This window comes from the organism of the source record quoted next, unplaced genomic scaffold (genome assembly GCF_019419815.1).
Source record: "Pyrus x bretschneideri cultivar Hongxiangsu unplaced genomic scaffold, Pyrus_bretschneideri_v1 Contig2, whole genome shotgun sequence".
Lineage (NCBI taxonomy): Eukaryota > Viridiplantae > Streptophyta > Magnoliopsida > Rosales > Rosaceae > Pyrus > Pyrus x bretschneideri.
The window spans coordinates 922,407-941,347 of NW_025999501.1; the positions used below are offsets into that span (position 1 = coordinate 922,407).

Genomic DNA, 18,941 nt, shown 5'->3' on the forward strand with positions numbered 1-18,941 from the left:
AGGGAGAAATGGTCGTTAGTCGGCCTCCACTATCTCCCAAAATCCTTGTTCTGCAGTGGTGGGTTCATGATATACATCAACTTGTTGATTCAAGGTAGATGGTACATATAGTCTCTGGTGTATCCAATCCCTTCTCAGCAACGCCTCATAGGTAGAGCTGCTATCTACCACAAAGAATGCCAACATAATCTTCTTAGATCCCAAGTCTACCTCTAAAAGCAGTATCCCATGAGTTTTGCTGATGACTCTAGAAAAACTAGACATTGTGATATCAGTAGGTATAAAGTCTTCTTCACCTTTGCAAAGTTTCTTTGTCAATTTAAGTGGCAACATATTAACTGTTGCCCCCCCCCCCCCAATCTATCAACATCTTTTTGAAAGGAACTCATTCCAGATGAGTTATCACATATATTGGCTTTAAATGGGTTGCTAAGACTAGACTTTGCTTTTTGAACACCATCTTGTCAGAATAATCCCTATCGGGTTCTCTTGTGCCACATAATCATCATCCATTACTGCTGGTTAATTTGGTTCCGCACAGAACATAGCTGACAGTACATAGGTCATGTTCACATGAAAGTTGCTAAGTCCAGGTTTTCATTCCTTCTTCTCCTTAATTTGGCATATAAACTTATCCATCCGTGCTTAAAGATCTTTGGTTAACATCAACTCGAGCACTTCCTCCTCTCCTATGGCGTCAAAATCATTCCACTACCTTGGAGTTCCAAAGAAAATATCCTCATGTGGTAGTGGAGGCATCCCACTTTCAAGATAAATGGTTCCAAAACAAATAGGCTCTATTGGAAATGTGCCTAAAAGCCAATCATATAATGATACTTTACAAACATTTCAGATGTTAAACTAATCTAGTTTAATATAAAGGGCTAAGATTATTGTTTAAAGCCAACTCATATAAATGTTATATGCTTAAACGATAAGTCCAAGGAATATGTCATTGGGAAAATGTGATCTAAAGAAGTTAGATTCATGAGATTATTCTCTTTTGTAAACATATCCTAAACGTTCCTGATCAAAGGATTTCCAATTGGGTATTAACAGTCTGTTAAGATCAGTACATGCTATAACTTCTTTTAGGGAGAGTGATTGGTCTCGAGTCATTGGTGTGACTAACATCAAGATAAGCATGTAGGTGTTTAACGGAGAATGAGTCCACTAAACACGATCAACAAAGAGTTCTCATACTCATGTCACATAAGAACTCATGGTTGGGATAATGTAAAATAGTCATTTGACCTGAGGCATCATAGTTGTCTTGTGGTTAGGTCCTTGATCTTTGACTATATTAAAGTCACTCCGTCAAAGGGTGTCCACGACATAGTTGGGGTTAAGCCACTTAACCATGGAGGCAAGTAAATGCGCAACAAGGGATCTCTAACCTTTAAACCGTTTAAGGGAGAAGACTCTATGATATGATTAAGAATCTCAAGCCAGAGTATGAATGAGATTTAGGAAGTCATTCCAAATCACATTCAAGGTAATCATATAAGTAAAAGAATCACTTTAGATAGTAGACATGAATAAACTATCAAACCAAACAATGTGGTCAAGAGTATTGTATTAGAGAAGGACAGTATTGCATTGTAATCTTAAACTGAATAGGTTCTATATCAAAAGTCACTCATGGTTTGTGAAAGCCCTAAAGGTGTGTAATCACTAAGGGGATAATTGAAAGTAAGTTTCAATTCACAATAGATTTGAAAAGTTCTAATTGCCCATTGCCTCACTAAAAGGAACCTAATGGATCGTACACCGTGTAAGATTGATTGAAAACATAACAGAGATGAGTAAGGATAATTAAATGGTTTAATTATTTATGCAATGATTAATTAATATGATCATTAATCAAATGAATAAGTTCGTTTTAGATCTTGGGTTAGTTTTGGGCCGCAAGGCCCAATAGGACTTGAATGTCAAGTCCAATAACTCAAGTTGTATGACAACTTGAAAACACAAAGGGCTTGAAAGCCCAATAAACCCTTAACGCCGGCCATATAGAGAAGGGTAGTGAACTTGCCTTAATTGTAAGTTTGCCACTCCATTGTGAGGTGGTATAAAGGCAACATTATAGCCATTTCATCCTTAGGGTTTTCTTTGGAGAAAAGATGAGAATAAAAACTCTCTTGACTCTCTAATGAAGGCCACCCACCCTAAAGGAACATAGCTAGCAATCTTTCTTCCTCTAGGTCACTTATCTCTTCATCAATGATCTCCTTGGTGTGGAGACTTAGAGGTTCTCTATTTTGGGAACTTGGAGAATCCATCCATCCATCCTCCTCCAAGAAATCCATAGAGCTAAGAAGTAAGGAATGAAGGCCCTCTCTCTTGGGTGATTGGCCTTTGCTTATGCAAAGAGGAATCAACAAAGGTATAAGATTTCTCAACTCACTTTCTTTTGAGTTAAGTCTTAGTTCACCATAACTACTAGGCTTTGAATTTCATGGGTAAAGGTTTTTTTTTTTTTGAGTGCATACAAGCATGATTCCGACTTTTAATTGTTAATAGCATGCATAGATGTTGCTCAAATGAGCTAGTTTTCACAAATATATCCTTCGGGCTCTGGATTCCAACCTGGTGTAGGTACCATCACCATGCTTTCTTAGGCTCTTCTTGATATTATGTACTTCCCTGGATGAGGGATTCGAGGAACATGATCCCCTACGCCTTTAGTCTTACTATTAGCCCTTTCTACTTCTTTCTTACTTCTCCAACTGAGTCGTCTCTCTCCTTCTTGGGTAAACTTCTCAAACTTAACATTTTCAGAAGCTTCTGAAATAATAGGTATTTTTAGCGAGTTCATATGAGCTTTGTGTTGCCTCTAAACCTTTCTTATCATGGATGCCCCCATTTATAAGACATGCATTCCATTTCTGCCCACTACATACCATTTTCAGCCTAGTTGGGCTGAATTTATCTTTGTAACTGGTGGTATCAGGGCTCATGGTTCTTTCAAGCCTTCCTTGTCTCATGCTGCTGCAGTTGGTTGGTTAGGGAGTCTTAACATCTACCTAGCGTGGCAACCTCACCCCTTTATCTTCTACCTCTTCAGAAGCTTTAAAATTTCTAAACACTTCAAACAAACCCTTAGGCTTTGAATCTCCTCCCAACCTCTGGAACACATTCTTAGTAGTCTCCGTGTTTGTCTCAGCAGCCCAAAGAGTACTCATGCGAGCATCATGTTCTTCTATCTTTTTCATTCTGACCAATTCTCGATCAATGATAGCACCAAATGCAGGTACCTCAAGCTCACACTCACACGGACACTTGCTACACAAAACTACTCATTTGATCACAACTGTTTGAGGCCTATCAAGTAACCTTCTAACACCTTCTGTTGGCCTACTTGCTTGCCTTCTTTCTCCTCTTTCATCCAAGGTAACTTTTCATTTCCCCCTCTTCACCCAATTAAAATTTATCATGTTGATTAAGGCTTCAGGGAATGGATTTGTGTCAACCATCATGTTGGCCTGAGGTTTCTCCAACAATAATTTCTCTATGACTATAAGGTCTTGGATCTAATCTCTGAACTGCACACAATTAGCAATGGAATGGTTGAATGTATAGTGGAGCTTACAATACTTCTTCCCTCTAAGTTCATTAGGTTTGGGCATCTTCTTGGTGCTATCTAGTAGGATTACTCGAGCCTTCACTAGTTCGTCATAAATGTCTATAGCCTTAGTTAAGTCAAAGGAATATGACTGATACTTTGGAGGCTCCATGGGTACAAAACCTTCATCGTTCATCACGATCTTCTGGTCTTTGATAGGTTGAACCAATCTCTTCAACATCAAAGGTATGAAAGAAGTGATCATTTCTACAACACACAACTTTATCCCTTCTCCCAGGCTGTTATCATTTTCTCCCTTATCTAGGCCTTCAAACTCTAGTTGATGTATTGATGCTTTACTTTTATAAAAAAGGGGCACTTTGAATAAGTGTTTCACTTGCTGTTCTTTTGCCAACAACTTCTCATACTTAGTGGCTACAATCACCAATTCTTGAAGCTCGTTAAACTGTACATCATAGAACTTCTTCTTCATGGGTAGTCTTAGAGCCTTACAAGCGATGACTATGACTGGCATCTCATCCTGGTCTTCCTAAACCTCATCATAAAATCCTCCGTAAACTCATGTTCATATTGCTTCACTTCCACCAGATCATTAATGGTCATTTCAGGTTCCACCCTATAAAACTGCTTATGAAAGGCCATCTCCTTCTACCCCTAGTTGGCAATGGAATTGGTGGGGTAACAGACAGTACCATTGGAAGCCAAGCCTACTAGTGAGTTTCCAAACAGTCTCAATTTGTAGTTGGGGTTATCCTCAAACGGTAAACAGTGATTTGAAAACTTGAAAATGTGATATCTAGAAGACACATTATAGTCTTCCCCACTGAAAGTTGGGAATGCAAGCATCTTGAAATTAAGAGGAAAAAGATTTTGCTCATCAATGTACTCTGGATAAGGCTTCTGATATGTTATGCTAAACATCGGGCGAGCATGCAGCTGAAAATTCTGTACTACCATCCTCCTCAATTCTGCCAGTTCATTCTTGAGTTGTTGGTTAGCCATATTATTGTGTGAGGGATAAGGATTCCCCCATTTCGGGCTATGATCAATGCCTAAATAAGCTTCCCTCTGTGGATTTAGCCTGTCTCCATCTAGCTTATCCTCTTCCCTTATTAGCCAATGATGGTGCCTGTAAGGAAGAGGCTTACCCCTAGCTGTGGATAAGCCATCTCCGCTTACTTCTTCCACCAAGTTAGACGCACCAATCTTCATTCATTCCTACCCTACCTGCCTTCTAACATCTGGTGGTGGTGGCAGAGGATCGGGCAAGCCTGTTTCTTGAAACTTTTTCTCTTCTTGCCGACTGGTTTCGGCCTCTTCCTTCCTTTTCCATTTGTTCTTCTTTTCCTTAAGTAAGGGGAACAAAGGAAGTACTGGTTCTTTTTTCGGGCCTTGCTTCTATGATTCTTTCCCTGGTATAGCCATCATTCGATGTAGAGTACTCTGGCTCCAACTTTCTTTGTAGAGTTCATGTTAAGGAACTAAAAACCCAAAAAGAGTTGTTTTTAAAGTTGTTTTTGTTTTTGTGTTGGTTTGTGTCTTAGGGTACCTTTCAACACAATGATGAGGATTTGGTTTTTAATTGCATGACTATTAAAGAAAGTTACAAACATGGATGGAAGTTTGATATACTCTTTGATTTATGCTTAGTTGTAGTTGACATTTGCGAATTCACATGTAGTCACAAAGGAAAAAAAATCAGTTTTTGTAACATGCTTGAAGGACTTGAGCCTAAACATTCTTTGGAGAGTTATTAATCTTGATGTTCTTGTTTTCTAAATCGTTGCATGATCTCATTATTCTTTGCTTGGTTGCTACTTAGAATGCGTTTTATCACTATAGTTTCAAATACTAGAACTCATGCCCATTTCATTCAAAGCATAAAATTGAGTGCATAACATAAAACAAGATGAAGTTGTTTAGTTAAAACCAGAGCCAAAAAGCCTTACCCTTTGCATATGTATTTTATGTTAACCCCTTTGAGCCTTTGTTAGCCCACGTTATCCTTACCTAGCCTAGAATAGGACTATCCAGACCCTTATTCTTAAAGTATAGTAAAGCATGACTTAAAGGGAATTCCTTTTGTTCTACAATTTGCAGAAAAACAAGTGTGGGGGAAGGATTTTCGTGGCAATCTAGGGGGATGGATGATTTATGTGCCAAAGAAAAGAATAGGGCACGAAAATAAGTGAGAATGAACTCACAAGTGTTGATTGTTGAAGAAAGGGTCCAAAAGTTTGAATTTGACCCTAAGTGATGTGTGAATCTTCCTTTCGTGTTTAAAGTTAGTTTCTGCATTCAAAAGTGAATTCTATGTGTTTATTTCATTACTTTGCTTAAGTTTCTGCATTCAAAAGTGAATTCTATGTGTTTATTTCATTACTTTGCTTACTATTGCTTTAAGAACTTTTCTTTATCCTTACCTTTCTTTGTTAGCCAATACCCTAGCCCCGTTACAACCCTTAAACTTCGATCTTGATTGTTATGTGTTTCAATATGTGGAGTTTAAAATTGGTTTGAGCATATGGTATCCTTGGTTCTCGCGTCTAAGTAGTGGCATTTCATTCATGAGATCATATACATGTTAATAATTCCAGAAAGTGCCTTCTTTGATTATATATGTGAGTATTAGTCTACATGTTTACATCAACCTTCTCACATATACCTAGTGTAGGGAGTGTAGTCAGAAAATCTGTGTGAAAATAGAGAGTATATCCGGTGAGGAATTGAGGAATTCTCTAAGGCATGTTACTACATTCAAAATGTTGTTTTAATTGATTAAATGGGAGCTAGTGTGTGGTAACTATGGTTAAGTATATGCTCGAGGGTAGGAGTAACTAAAATCTATGTATGTGGTGTTCTTTAATATGTCATGTTGCATTGGAAATCCCCGTGGCAATTGTTGGAAGGTTTAGATTGTGTTTTGTTTGTTTTATTTATTTCGTTTTGCTCAAGGACTAGCAAAAGCTAAGTGTGGGGGAATTTGATAGGAGCATATTTATGCTACTTAGTTGTGTTGTTTCCTTGCATTTAGTTACTTAATTACTATCTATTTTAGTCTTTTAAGCTATTTTCGTATGTTTTTAGGTCCTAATGGCAAAAGGAGCAAGAAAGTGCATTTTGAGGCTATTTGGAGCAGTTTTGGGCATGGATTGGATAGCTTAACTATGGAGCAATGTGGATGGACGAAATTGAAGTCAAGAGATGCTAGGAAAGACTAAAAATCTGGAGAAAGAAGTCCAAATGCAAAGAAGATAAGAAAAGAGCAAGAAATAAGGAACCTTATCCAAATTTCCTTATCTTATCCAAACCTTATCCAACCTTATCTTATCTTATCCTATCCTAATATTTTCCTACCTTAATTCCAACTTCAAAGAGGACTCCTTTTCACATTAAATCACCTAAATATCAAGTTCTAGAAGCCCTATTTTCATGCATTAAGTTTATGCCACATGTAACCCTTCTAGAAGTTCTAGAATCTGCCACAAGGACCATTCCTTGTCCTTCTTGGAATCTGATTGAAAGTATCCTTGTTCTTTGGTGATTTGGAGTCCTAATTCCTCTCCTTTTCAGCCCAAAACAAAAACCACCACCCTCTACCACAAATTCACACCACACCATCCACCACACCTCAAGAGCCTAAATTCACACAAATCCCTATTGTTGGCAGCAAGGAAGGAAGGAGGAGCCACCTGGAGTGTTTCTAGGTGTATTCAATCTTTGTTTTCAATGTTTAATTTATATTCTCTTTGTTTTGTTGTAAACATGAGGAACTAATTTTGTTTTGGCTAGGGGAGACTTTGAAACCATGATTATATTTGCAATATGAATTGATTAATTCCAGTTGTGATTTCATAAATTGTGAATGCAATTTACTTAACCGTTTGATGGATAACTTATTCTTGTTTGTTGATTAAGGGTGCACACTTAGTTTGCATGCATGAATTTGGGGCTAGAATATAAGGGAGTTTCACATAATCGTTACAAACTTATATTCACAAGTAGTTAAGGTTTTTTTCACAATCATGTTACGTAAATTCCTAGCATGAGTATCATGATGTCATAGTTACAAGAGCTTTGTCAATACTTATGATTTTCATAGAACGTAATGATCTTTGATTGTATCCCTATTATGATGTCATGTAGGGGACTTTTGAAGAATGCTTTGGGTTGTCGTATAATGTCATCCAATCCAATAACTTAAGGAAAATCTGAGGGTTAATTAGTGATGTCACGGTTAATCTGGGGTGTTGAGGTTCATGGTTTATCGAAAAGCAACTGGAAATCAATTTGTATGCAAGTGTGTCATGTGTGGAAAAGGACCCTCTAGCTAGCTAATCACCCATCCATATCCCCAAATTCGTCCAAACCTTGTTTAAGTCTTTTAGTTACTTGTTTTTATCTTAAATTCGTCAAAAACCCAATCCCCTTTATTTAGTTGTGTCAAATTTGTCCTAAAGTGTGTTTTTGAGTCTTTTGAGTCAAAACCAATTCTATTTTCGTCCAAATTGAGTCCTAGAGTCTAGTTTGAGTCTTTTTGATTGTTTTGTGTTGTTTTGAGTCTCTTAAGTTTGTTTTGAGTCATATAAGTTTAGTTAAGAGTCTTTTGAGTTTGTGTAAGTGTTTTGAAGCATATTTTTATATCTTTGAGTCAATTTCATTAGATTAGCAATCCCTCCTAATCCCCGCCTAGAACGATCCCTACTTATATCTATACTACAATTGTCAAAAAGAGAGTTTAATTTGTGTGCTATTATATATCACATCAGGAACACAGCCTACTAACTTTTCCTCTGGTCCCCTAAGAGATTTTCTCCATACTCCTCAACACTTGAGCCATGATGGCTGGTAAATCTTTATTAGTGACTTTTCCACCTGACTTCTCTGAAGAGGTCGAGCTTTCTAGGATTGTGGGGCTGGGTAATGAAGGAAAATCCTCTAGGTGATTTGTCATGCCTGTTTCTGTTAGACAAAGAGGTTGTCGAAATTCCACTGTCCACCTGAATGTTTGATCATTCCTTCGTCTTCCCATACAATATCACAAAATGGATCCTGCCAGGCATGCCAAAACTATGTTCGGGTTAGATCTGTCCCTCACACAGCTCCCCGAGGTTTTGCCTATTGGGCAAGGTTTGTTGCTTGGTGTGCTGCAATATAAGTTTGCTATTAGTTTGAATGGTGCCTTTGTGGGGCCTTTTGTTAGGCATTGAGGCTCACAATCAAAACTAATATAGATCTGAGCGTGCCACCGTTTTCTTTGTATAATGGATTGTTCTTTTTAGTTTTTTAACTGGGTTGATCACTTACGCCACAAGTTACTTAGACTTCTTGATCTTACTGGATTGTTACAGATAGGTTAAGTATGTATAAGGTTCTTTTTCTTGCCTTGTTAACAAGGAGCTTTACTTATGATATTATATGTCCAGGCAAAGGGAGTTCATGGCCCTTTCAACTATTTCTTTGATTACAGTTAACATTAAAGAAGCAAGGTTAATTAGTTTAGCCCAATTAATCATCAAATTAAAACTTTGAACGAAAAGCCAGTTGAAAATGATGAAGGAAGATGCATTAAACAACAGATCTACTTTACGTAAGTACAAATAAAAAAGACTAGGGCAAGAGTATAACCTCATCAGGCAAGGTTCATCTTTTTGCAGCCACTTCTCGTTGCGTTTTACAACGGTTGTAATCTTTGGAGAATGAAAGGTAAAACAGGTTTTACTAAAAGGATTTGATACTACAACGCTGGGGAAAAGTAGCAGAGCTTCTAAATCTTGATAAAAATTGGTTTTCTATGGTGAATCTATGACGAAAAAAACAGAGTCTGGACAAACTAAAGCTTTCTGGTTTCTTGCTTATCTAAGAGCAAAGTGGGATGTCTTTTGATTGATTGGTTAAGTGTCCTTGTCTTTGGGATCCCTTGCTGCTTTTATAGACATTTTAGTCCGACTGTTCAAGCTTTGCCTTTTGGTGATATCCCCCGAAACGTGGTAAGTCACCACTTATTTACCCATCCATACCCTCGAAAAGTACTTTTTGCTGGGGTGAGATACCCTTCTGAGTGTCACTTCTCTCATATGCCTATTGCCTATTCCTTGGCAAAAATGATTTTTAATTCTTCTTGAGTTGTTGCCTTGTATGTTCCAGCCCAATCGTCCATTTGCTTTTTTTGTTTTTAAGCCTCCACTCTCACTAAGCCCAACATTAAATATTCACTCAAACATTTTGTATAACAAATAAATGTATGAAACAGAGTAGCAAGTTCCAAATTTTCAAATTGTTTTCTAGAATATTCAAATACATTCTAATTCCTATTTAACATTTATTGAATTTCCAAATTAAATTGGATAGACATTTGAAAATTTTCTCCCGAAATCAATTGAAATTGGATTTTCTTATCTAAGTTGGACTCTATGGGGCCATTTAGTATTACGGTCTATATTAATTTTTATTTACAAGTTAGAGGTCTTAGATTCGGTTTTTGGCAAAAACAAATTCGAACCAAATTATTATAACTAGCTCATTGTGGAAGTTTAGTCCACTCCCTCACTCTATAATATAGATAATTTTCTATGTATTGAAAAGTTGGACCATAGACAGTAGTACCAAAGTTAGCCATCCTGCTTAGACTTGGTGATCATGTCTTGTTTTCCGTGTTTGTGTCTTAGTTTCGTGACATTTTGATATCTTAACGAATCGTGTCATGTCAAATCCGTTAAAATGAACGGGTTATATGACCCGACCTAAACTCGACTCTTTAAACTGACGGGTAATATAACCCAATCCATTACCAATTAAAGAAAATATATTTTACTTCAATAACTAATCAAATGAAGAACGTCATACTAAATTATTATCTACATACCATATTGTCACATAAATTTTTACTTCAAAACAAAAAAATACATTTGTCTTTCAATTATTATATATATACCTCAAAATAAAAGTCTAATAAAAAAAACATTAGTACACAAAATATTAAATGTACAAGGATATGCAAATTAAAAAATGAACATAGTTTTTGTCACATCTCGACCCGGGCCCCCACCACATCCCAGGCTCGGCTCCACCGTAACACGATATTGTCCGTTTTGGGTCCCAACCATGCCCTCACGGTTTTCTTTCTGGGAACTCACACGAGAACTTTCCAGTGGGTCACCTATCATGGGAATGCTCTCACGCGCTACTCACTTAACTTTGAAGTTCCGATGGAACCCGAAGCCAGTGAGCTTCCAAAAAACCTTGTGCTAAGTAGAGATGGGAATATAAATATAAGGATCACATCCCTGGGCAATGTGGGATATTACAATCCACCTCCCTTAGGGGCCCGACGTCCTTGTCGGCACACCACAGTCAAGGTTAGGCTCTGATACCAAATTGTCACATCCCAGCCCGGGCCCCCACCACATCTCGAGCTCGACTCCACCGTAGCACGATATTGTCCGCCTTGGGCTTGACCACACCCTCACGGTTTTGTTTTTGGGAACTAATACGAGAACTTCCCAATGGGTCACCCATCATGGGAATGCTCTCGCGCGTTACTCGCTTAACTTCGGAGTTTCGATGGAACCCAAAGCCAGTGAGCTCCCAAAAGGCCTCGTGCTAGGTAGAGATGGGAATATACATATAAGGATCACATCCCTGGGCGATGTGGGATGTTAAAGTTTCAAGGTTGTGGAGCTTTCTTGAAAGTCAAAATGTTGTCAATGAGACTGAAAACTTGCACGCTGTTTTTTAACAGTAAAACCTTTCAATTTTCATCAATCACCAAAGAAATTAGTACTAGTCTTCAAGAGTTAGATTGATGATGTTTTCAGTAAGACTTTCCACATTAGCACCCTCTTCTACATAAACTAAGCATAGAAAAACAAACGGTAAGTTAGATTAAATCCTATTTCTATTATAGTAAATTTGTTTTTTTTTTTTTTTTTTTTTTTTTTTTTTTTTTTGTAGTTAAAATCACCAAACTAATGAGTTAAAATAGGTTACCTGCATACAAACTTGTATTAATGGATGACCCGATAAAAACACAGTTAGTTAATGTATTAATCTAAAATTTGCTATTTTTGTGTTAGTCGGTTGTGTTAACAGGTCGTGTGAGAAATTTTCAAGTCTAAATCTAATCCTGGTCATCCCACCCGATTCTTCTAGAATGGGGATCCTCTCTGGATCCTCTTTGTGAGGATAGCGTGTCCATTCATCATACATCGTACAGTCAAAAATCATTTTAAAAATTTTATTTAAAATTGAATACAAATAGTATCTGACAAAAACTGATTGCACGATTTACAATAAACAGATACGATTGAATGACTGAATCCTCAGGATGTGAAAAGGATCCTCGTTCTTTCTTCTGTCCAAACAAATTGATGTGGCAAACTAAATGGATAATCGGATAAAACCCCGTGGACGCTCAAGTCCTTTCGCCAAGAGGCAACCAACCATTGGATGTAACCAAGTGGATCCCACACTCAACTTTCCTTAATTCCCACTCAACACTGAAAAAGCAGCGGCAAAGGAGAGAAGAGGCTGAGGGAGTCTGTTACAGGACAGTTAGTCCACTCCACCGCCGCTAACTGAAAAACATTTAATAACATAAGAAGCTTCTAGATCCTACTCCTCCATGGCTGACGCCGCGAAATCCACGGGCACGGTCAAGTGGTTCAGCGCGCATAAGGGGTTCGGCTTCATAGCTCCCGACGACGGCGGTGAGGATCTCTTCGTCCACCAGACCTCGATCCAATCCGACGGCTTCCGGACCCTCTCGGAGGGCCAGACCGTCGAGTTCCTTGTAGATTTCAGTGAGGACGGACGCACCAAAGCCATCGACGTGGTTGGAAATATCACTCGATCCCGCCGCCCCGGCTTTGACCGCGGCCGCGGTCGTGGTGGATATGGAGGGAGAGGCGGCGGAGGCGGTTATGGAAGGTTTGGTGGAGACCCTGGAGGGTATAATGTAGCGAGAGGCGGCGGAAGGCGTGGCGGCTACGGCGGAGGTCGTGGGGGCGGCGGCGGTGAGTGCTACAACTGCGGTGGTATTGGACATTTGGCAAGGGACTGTACTCAGAGTGGTGGTGTGACTGGCGTCCCGAAATTTGGCGGCGGTGGACGCGGTGGTCGGGGATATGGTGGTAGAGGCGGCGGCAGGCGTGGTGGTGAATGTTATAATTGTGGAGAGGAAGGGCATTTGGCAAGGGAATGTCCCAATGATCAGAAATGATGATTTGGTGTGCGAATTCCTGTGGTTTCCCGCGCTTTTGTGTGGTTGGAGATTGCTTTTTTCACGAATCGTTGCTTCTTCTTGGGTAATTTTGTTAAGTTTTGCATGACTTGGGTGATTGTTCTGCATATATTAGATTAGATGGTAGTTTGTTTCTCCTTCTCCCATTCATTATTTTGGGTTCCTCAATTTTTATATGTATTCTTGTTGTTCAAATATGGAACCTGTGAAGGCTGAAATTAATGATCATGTTTTGGTGTCATTTACCACTTGCATTCGTTTAGTGTTTGAATTAGTTTTCGTTTTTCGTTCTTTGATTAGTGTTGAACTGGATTTTTGTTGGACCTTATAGATTATACTTAGAGTAATGTTATTTAGACACAAAACTGGCTACACACTCTTTAGGCAAGTCGCATATACAATGGTACGAGTCACATTAGAGAGTGTGTCAGCAATGTTATCAGTTTTGGATGTCTATAGGATTTGATGCATTTGAGTATTCGTAGTTTGACACCACGTACCGATTTTATCTATGTTCCGCTAGGATATCTCTAAATTAAGTCTTAACAACAAAAAATGGCCCTCCTTTTGAAAGGGACGTTTAACTGTTATCACGGCCTTCTCATTTTTCTGGCTAGTAGTTGCGGATATAATATCTCATCCTTGAATTGTTGTGGATGTTGTGGTCGCTGCTCAAATTTTGTCGTTGGAAGACGATTTTATGGTTTAGCTGTTCTATTGAGTTATCATCTATTGAATGGTAGCGGAAGGGCAGACCAACAACATGCTTATTAATTCATTTCATCCGCTTCCCTTGGAAAGAATAAGAACCACTTATCCTAGTTGATAATCCATGAGAGGTTAATATTTGACAAGTCGAGATTAGATTTTTCCCTTTTCGGCATGATCAACATCACTTTAAGTGATTGCCTCAAGTGTCCTTGTTCATCTCAAAATCTTAATATTTCATGACATGTCATTTTCATTCGCATTGAACATTCACTGTCCCTTTTTTTTTCAACGGACACAGAGATGTAACCACAATTCCATGTGTGTATATCTGTCAGAGTAGGGTGTGTAAGTGAAAGGCTATTTTCTGCGATAACTTGGTATTCGTAGGTTCAAGTCGAATGTTCAAGCTGCATGGTAGGTACATAGTTATGATGATCTGATCACGATAACAAACTTCAAGAACATTTTCGATCATCGGTCAAAGAGCTTGTGCTAATGTATGTACTTGCTGATGCCCTTCTAGAGCTACTTATCGCGAAGATGCACCTGCAAGTGTTGTTAATGTGTAAATTGATGAATTGATCAAAGAGGATTACAAGGTTACTTAGTGTTGTGCCTTAGCTTATAGGCTGAGATTGAGTGATCAAATTGTAATGTGCTAGTTGGACAAGTGTCTTAATCTAAATGGTGTATAAATGGATGGTTGAGATTGAATTGAGGATCTCTCTCTCTCTCTCTCTCTCTCTCTCTCTCTCTCTCTCTCTCTCTCTCCCTCCTCCAATGGTTATTTTGTTGGTATGTGAGCTCACATGCTCAATGAGCACATTCTGAGATATATGAAAGAAGTTGCAGAGTAACATTCTCTGAGTTTTTTGTTCGAAATTCCTTGCTTCTTTTCTTCTTCTTCTTATCTGAGTAGTCTGCATTTTTCTTAGTCACTAACATGGCATCAAAGCCAGGTTGGGTCTAAATTTATGGGCGTCAGTGTTTGTTAGGGTTAAGCTCAGATTCACAACAACAAGATTATTGCAGGTGATTCAAGCTCATATCAGTGATCGAGTCTAAACATGGCTGGATCTAGAGGAGGAGAACTTAGAGCAGCCAGTCTTCAATGGCGAGAATTTTGATTTCTAGCAAATCAAAATGAAGACCATTTTCCGTTCACACAAACTGTGGGATCTGGTTGAAAATGGGTACGAAACTCCGATGAAGAGAAGAGGAGCTCACGGAGACAGAGAAGAAGCTGATGCGTGAGAATGTGGTCAAGGATGCTAGAGCACTTGGAATTATCCAAGGTGCCGTTTGAGATCAAATTTTCCCAAGGATCGCAACACAGGAAAGTGCAAAGGCTGCGTGGGACATTTTGAAACAAGAATTTGTTGGTGATAAGCAAGTAAGATCTGTGAAACTTCAAGGTCTTAGGCAAGATTTTGAATATACTCGCATGAATGATAATGATTCTCTCTCTGTGTATATTGCTAAACTGTTTGATCTGATTAGTCAAATGAGAAGTTATAGTGAAGATCTGAATAATCAAAGAATTGTTCAGAAGTTGTTAATCAGTCTACCTAAGTCATATGATAGTATTGCACTTGTGATAGAGAATACTAAGGACTTAGACATCATAGATTCACAGGATGTAGTTGCTATCTTGAAGGGTTATGAACAAAGACTTGATAGACATGGGGAAAGTAGTATGGAGAAGGCATTTGCTAGTTTGAATATTACACCGAAATCAAATAGGTTTAATGGTCAGACAAACAGTAGCAAACACCAGAAGAATTTTAAGCCAAAAGGGAAACAGTGAGGAAACAAGGCTGATTAGGGTAATAAGGCTAGTTTTCCTATGAAGAATGATGCAAATAACAATGGAGATAAGTGTAAATTCTGTGATAGATTACACTATGGGGAATGTTGGGTAAAGAACAAAGTCAAGTGTCACAAGTGTCGAAAATGGTTTGCAAGACTACAAAAATTGTTCAACGTAATTGTTAATAGGGTCTGCAATCTATTTTAGTACCATATGGGGACATGAGAAGATGTGAATGGTACATAGATAGGGTGTAAAGAAGGGCGAAGTACATAAGAGAAGTGTGCTGTATCTGCAGGTTAGACAAATAAAGGTAAATGGTATTTCGTGTTTGGAGAATAAGTGGATGTTTTGATGATAGGTTTCTAGAACATTTTGGTAGGAAATAGAGGGAAATAAGTGTTTCTTGATTCCAATAAACAAGATACTTGAGGTGCAAGGCATGCAAAATGTGGCACAAACATATAGGCACCTAATTCAGTTATTCCAGGTCAATGTAATGGGGTGCTTAAGAGTGCTATGATGCAGGTTGTGACTGGGACCATAGACATTTCCAAGGAGACACATGGATAGACGGACATTGGAGCTGATACATTCTGATGTCTGTGGACCTATGAAGGTTCCAACCACAAGTGGGAACAGATACTTCCTCACATTCATTGATATTCACGATGTGTTGGATCTATTTTATGAGGAATAAATCAGAAGTGTTTGGGATATTCAAAAAGTTTAGAGCAATGGCTGAACTACAATGTGGTTACTCGTTGAAGAAATTGAGAAGTGATAGAGGTGGAGAATTCACTTCCACTGAGTTTAATGCATTTTGTGAATCAATTAAGATGGAAAGACAACTCACTATGCCCTATACTCCACAGCAAAACGGAGTGGCAAAAAGAAAGAATAGAAAAATAGTGGAAATGGCTAAAAGTATGTTGCATGAGAAAGGACTACCTTACAAACTATGGGGAGAGGCAGTCAACACTGCAGTCTACTTATTGAACAAATGTCCTACAAGTGCATTAGACTGTGTCACAGCATTTGAAGCCTATAGTGGAAGAAGACCAAGGATTAAACATCTCAAGGTATTTGGAGTTGTATGCTATTCTCTAATACCTGGAAATTTGAGACATAAACTGGAAGCATCAAGTGTAAAATGAGTCTTTATTGGATATGGAGCATGTGAGAAGGGATATAGAATTCTAAATTTAACCACAATGAAGGTGATTGTGTCTAGAGATGTGGTGTTTAATGAGAATGGGAAGTGAGATTGGGATGAAAACAAAGTGGGGGAAATCTGTGTTCCTCTAGTTCCACCTGAGTTTAAAGAAACAAATGTTAGTGAAGTTAAACAGGATATCATCTCCTATTTCTTGTGAAAGATCAAGTGCTCAGGGTGCAAGTGTACAAATACATTCTGTGGAAACTGAAGCATTTGACTCAACTCCCTTGAAATGGAGAAATCTGAGTGAGATATATGAACATTGTAATCTGTGCATTGTTAAACCTGAAAGCTTTGATAAGGTTGCGCAAGATGAAGCTTGGAAGGTTGCAATGCAAGATGAAATTAATATGATAGAGAAAATCAGACCTGGAACTTGGTGAATAGACCACTTAACAAGCTAGTGATTGGGATAAAAGTGGGTATACAAGACAAAGCTGAATTTAGATGGATCTGTGCAGAAACACAAAGCAAGGTTGGTAGCCAAGGGATATGTACAAAAGCCTGGTGTGGATTACTACGAGACATTTGCACCTATTGCAAGGTTGGATAATATAAGAACATTGGTTGCTCTAGCTGCAAAGAACAATTGGCAACTATTTCAACTAGATGTTAAGTTTGCTTTTTTGAATGGTGTACTCCAAGAAGAGGTGTATGTGGATCAACCAGATGGATTTATTGTAAAAGGAGAAGAAGACAAGGTGTACATGTTGCACAAAGCTTTTTATGGACTGAAACAAGCACCAAGGGCTTGGTACAGTGAAATTGATGCTCATTTTGAAGAGTGTGGTTTCAAGAAGAGTGATAGTGAAGCAACTTTGTATACAAAAGGAAAGAAGGTAAAGGAATACTCATTGTGTCAATTCATGTTGATGATATCATTTATACTAGCAGTAATATTGAAATGATAGAAGAATTCAAGGCTGATATGATGCATAAGTATGAAATGACAGATTTGGGTTTGCTGCACCATTTTCTTGGAATGAGGGTTATGCAAATTGAAAGCAGCATTTTCATTCATCAAAAGAAGTATGCTACTTCGCTACTTAAGAAATTTGGATTACAGGATTGTAAACCTGTTAGTATTCCACTTGTTCCAAGTGATAAACTGAGAAAGGATGATGATAGTGGAGCTGTTGATGTAGCACAGTTCAGAAAATTGTTGGCAGTTTGTTGTATCTTACTGCAACTAGGCCAGATATCATGTATGCTTCTTGCTTATTAGCAAGGTTTATGCACTACTCAACTAATAAGCACTATGGAACTGCAAAAAGGGTGCTGAGGTACATACAAGGAACCTTATACTATGGTTTAGAGTACAAGAAAGGTCAAGGTGCCATGTTATTTGGATTATGTGATAGTGACTGGAGTAGATCCGAAGATGATATGAGAAGCACTTCAGGATATGCATTTACCTTTGGAAGTGAAGTATTTTCTTGGTCCTTAGTCAAGCAACATTGTGTTGCATTATCCACGGCTGAAGCAGAGTACATCAGTGCAGCAGAAGCTACTGCACAAGCAACTTGGCTAAGGTTTGTGTTGGAGGATTTTGGTGAAACACAGACTGTAGCAACACCTTTGAATTGTGATAGCACCTTTGCTATTGCAATCACTAAGAATCCCATTTTTCACCAGAAAACTAAGCACATCAACCGAAGGTATCATTTTATCAAGGAGGCTTTGCAAAATGGAATCATTGATTTAATGTATTGTCCAACCAAAGATCAGGTAGCAGACATATTCAAAAAGGCACTGGCCAAGGAACAGTTTTATCATCTCAGAGAGCAATTGGGAGTAAGATCAGTTCACAATTTAGGGGGAGTGTTAATGTGTATATTGATGAATCGATCAAAGAGGATTACAAGGTTACTTAGTGTTATGTCTTAGCTTATAGGCTGAGATTGAATGATCAAATTGTAATGTGCTAGTTACGTCTTATAGGGTTTGATAGTGGACAAGTGTCTTAATCTAAATAGTGTATAAATGGATGGTTGAGATTGAATTGAGGATTCTCTCTCTCTCTCTCTCTCTCTCTCTCTCTCTCATCCAACGGTTATTTTGTTGGTATGTGAGCTCACATGCTCAGTGAGCACATTCTGAGATATATGAAAGAAGTTGCAGAGTAACATTCTCTATGTTTTTTGTTTGAAATTCCTTGCTTCTTTTCTTCTTCTTCTTATCTGAGTAATCTACATTTTTCTTAGTCGCTAACAAGTGTTACTGAAACTTTGCATCTCATTCTCTTTTTTATCCATTTTAACTCCACAACTCCACAGCTTGAATGAAAACTACCTCCAAAAATAATCCGAACGAAAATTTTGCTGACTGATGGAAGTCACCTTTTGTACTAAGAACAGAATAGCGTTTTGATGTT

General features: G+C 38.3%; 1 protein-coding gene across 1 annotated transcript; it reads left to right on the forward strand.

The window, feature by feature from the left end:
- The first annotated feature begins 12,194 nt into the window (after nucleotides 1-12,194).
- Nucleotides 12,195-13,068, forward strand: LOC103956681 (glycine-rich protein 2-like). The gene has a single exon (XM_009368702.3). The coding sequence runs from the start codon at nucleotides 12,210-12,212 to the stop codon at nucleotides 12,804-12,806; it is 597 nt and encodes a 198-aa protein (XP_009366977.1). The 5' UTR covers nucleotides 12,195-12,209; the 3' UTR covers nucleotides 12,807-13,068.
- The last annotated feature ends 5,873 nt before the right edge of the window (nucleotides 13,069-18,941 follow it).

Bases quoted from the DNA above. Each gene is read 5' to 3' on its own strand.
- LOC103956681 (XM_009368702.3), top strand. From the start codon at position 12,210: ATGGCTGACGCCGCGAAATCCACGGGCACGGTCAAGTGGTTCAGCGCG.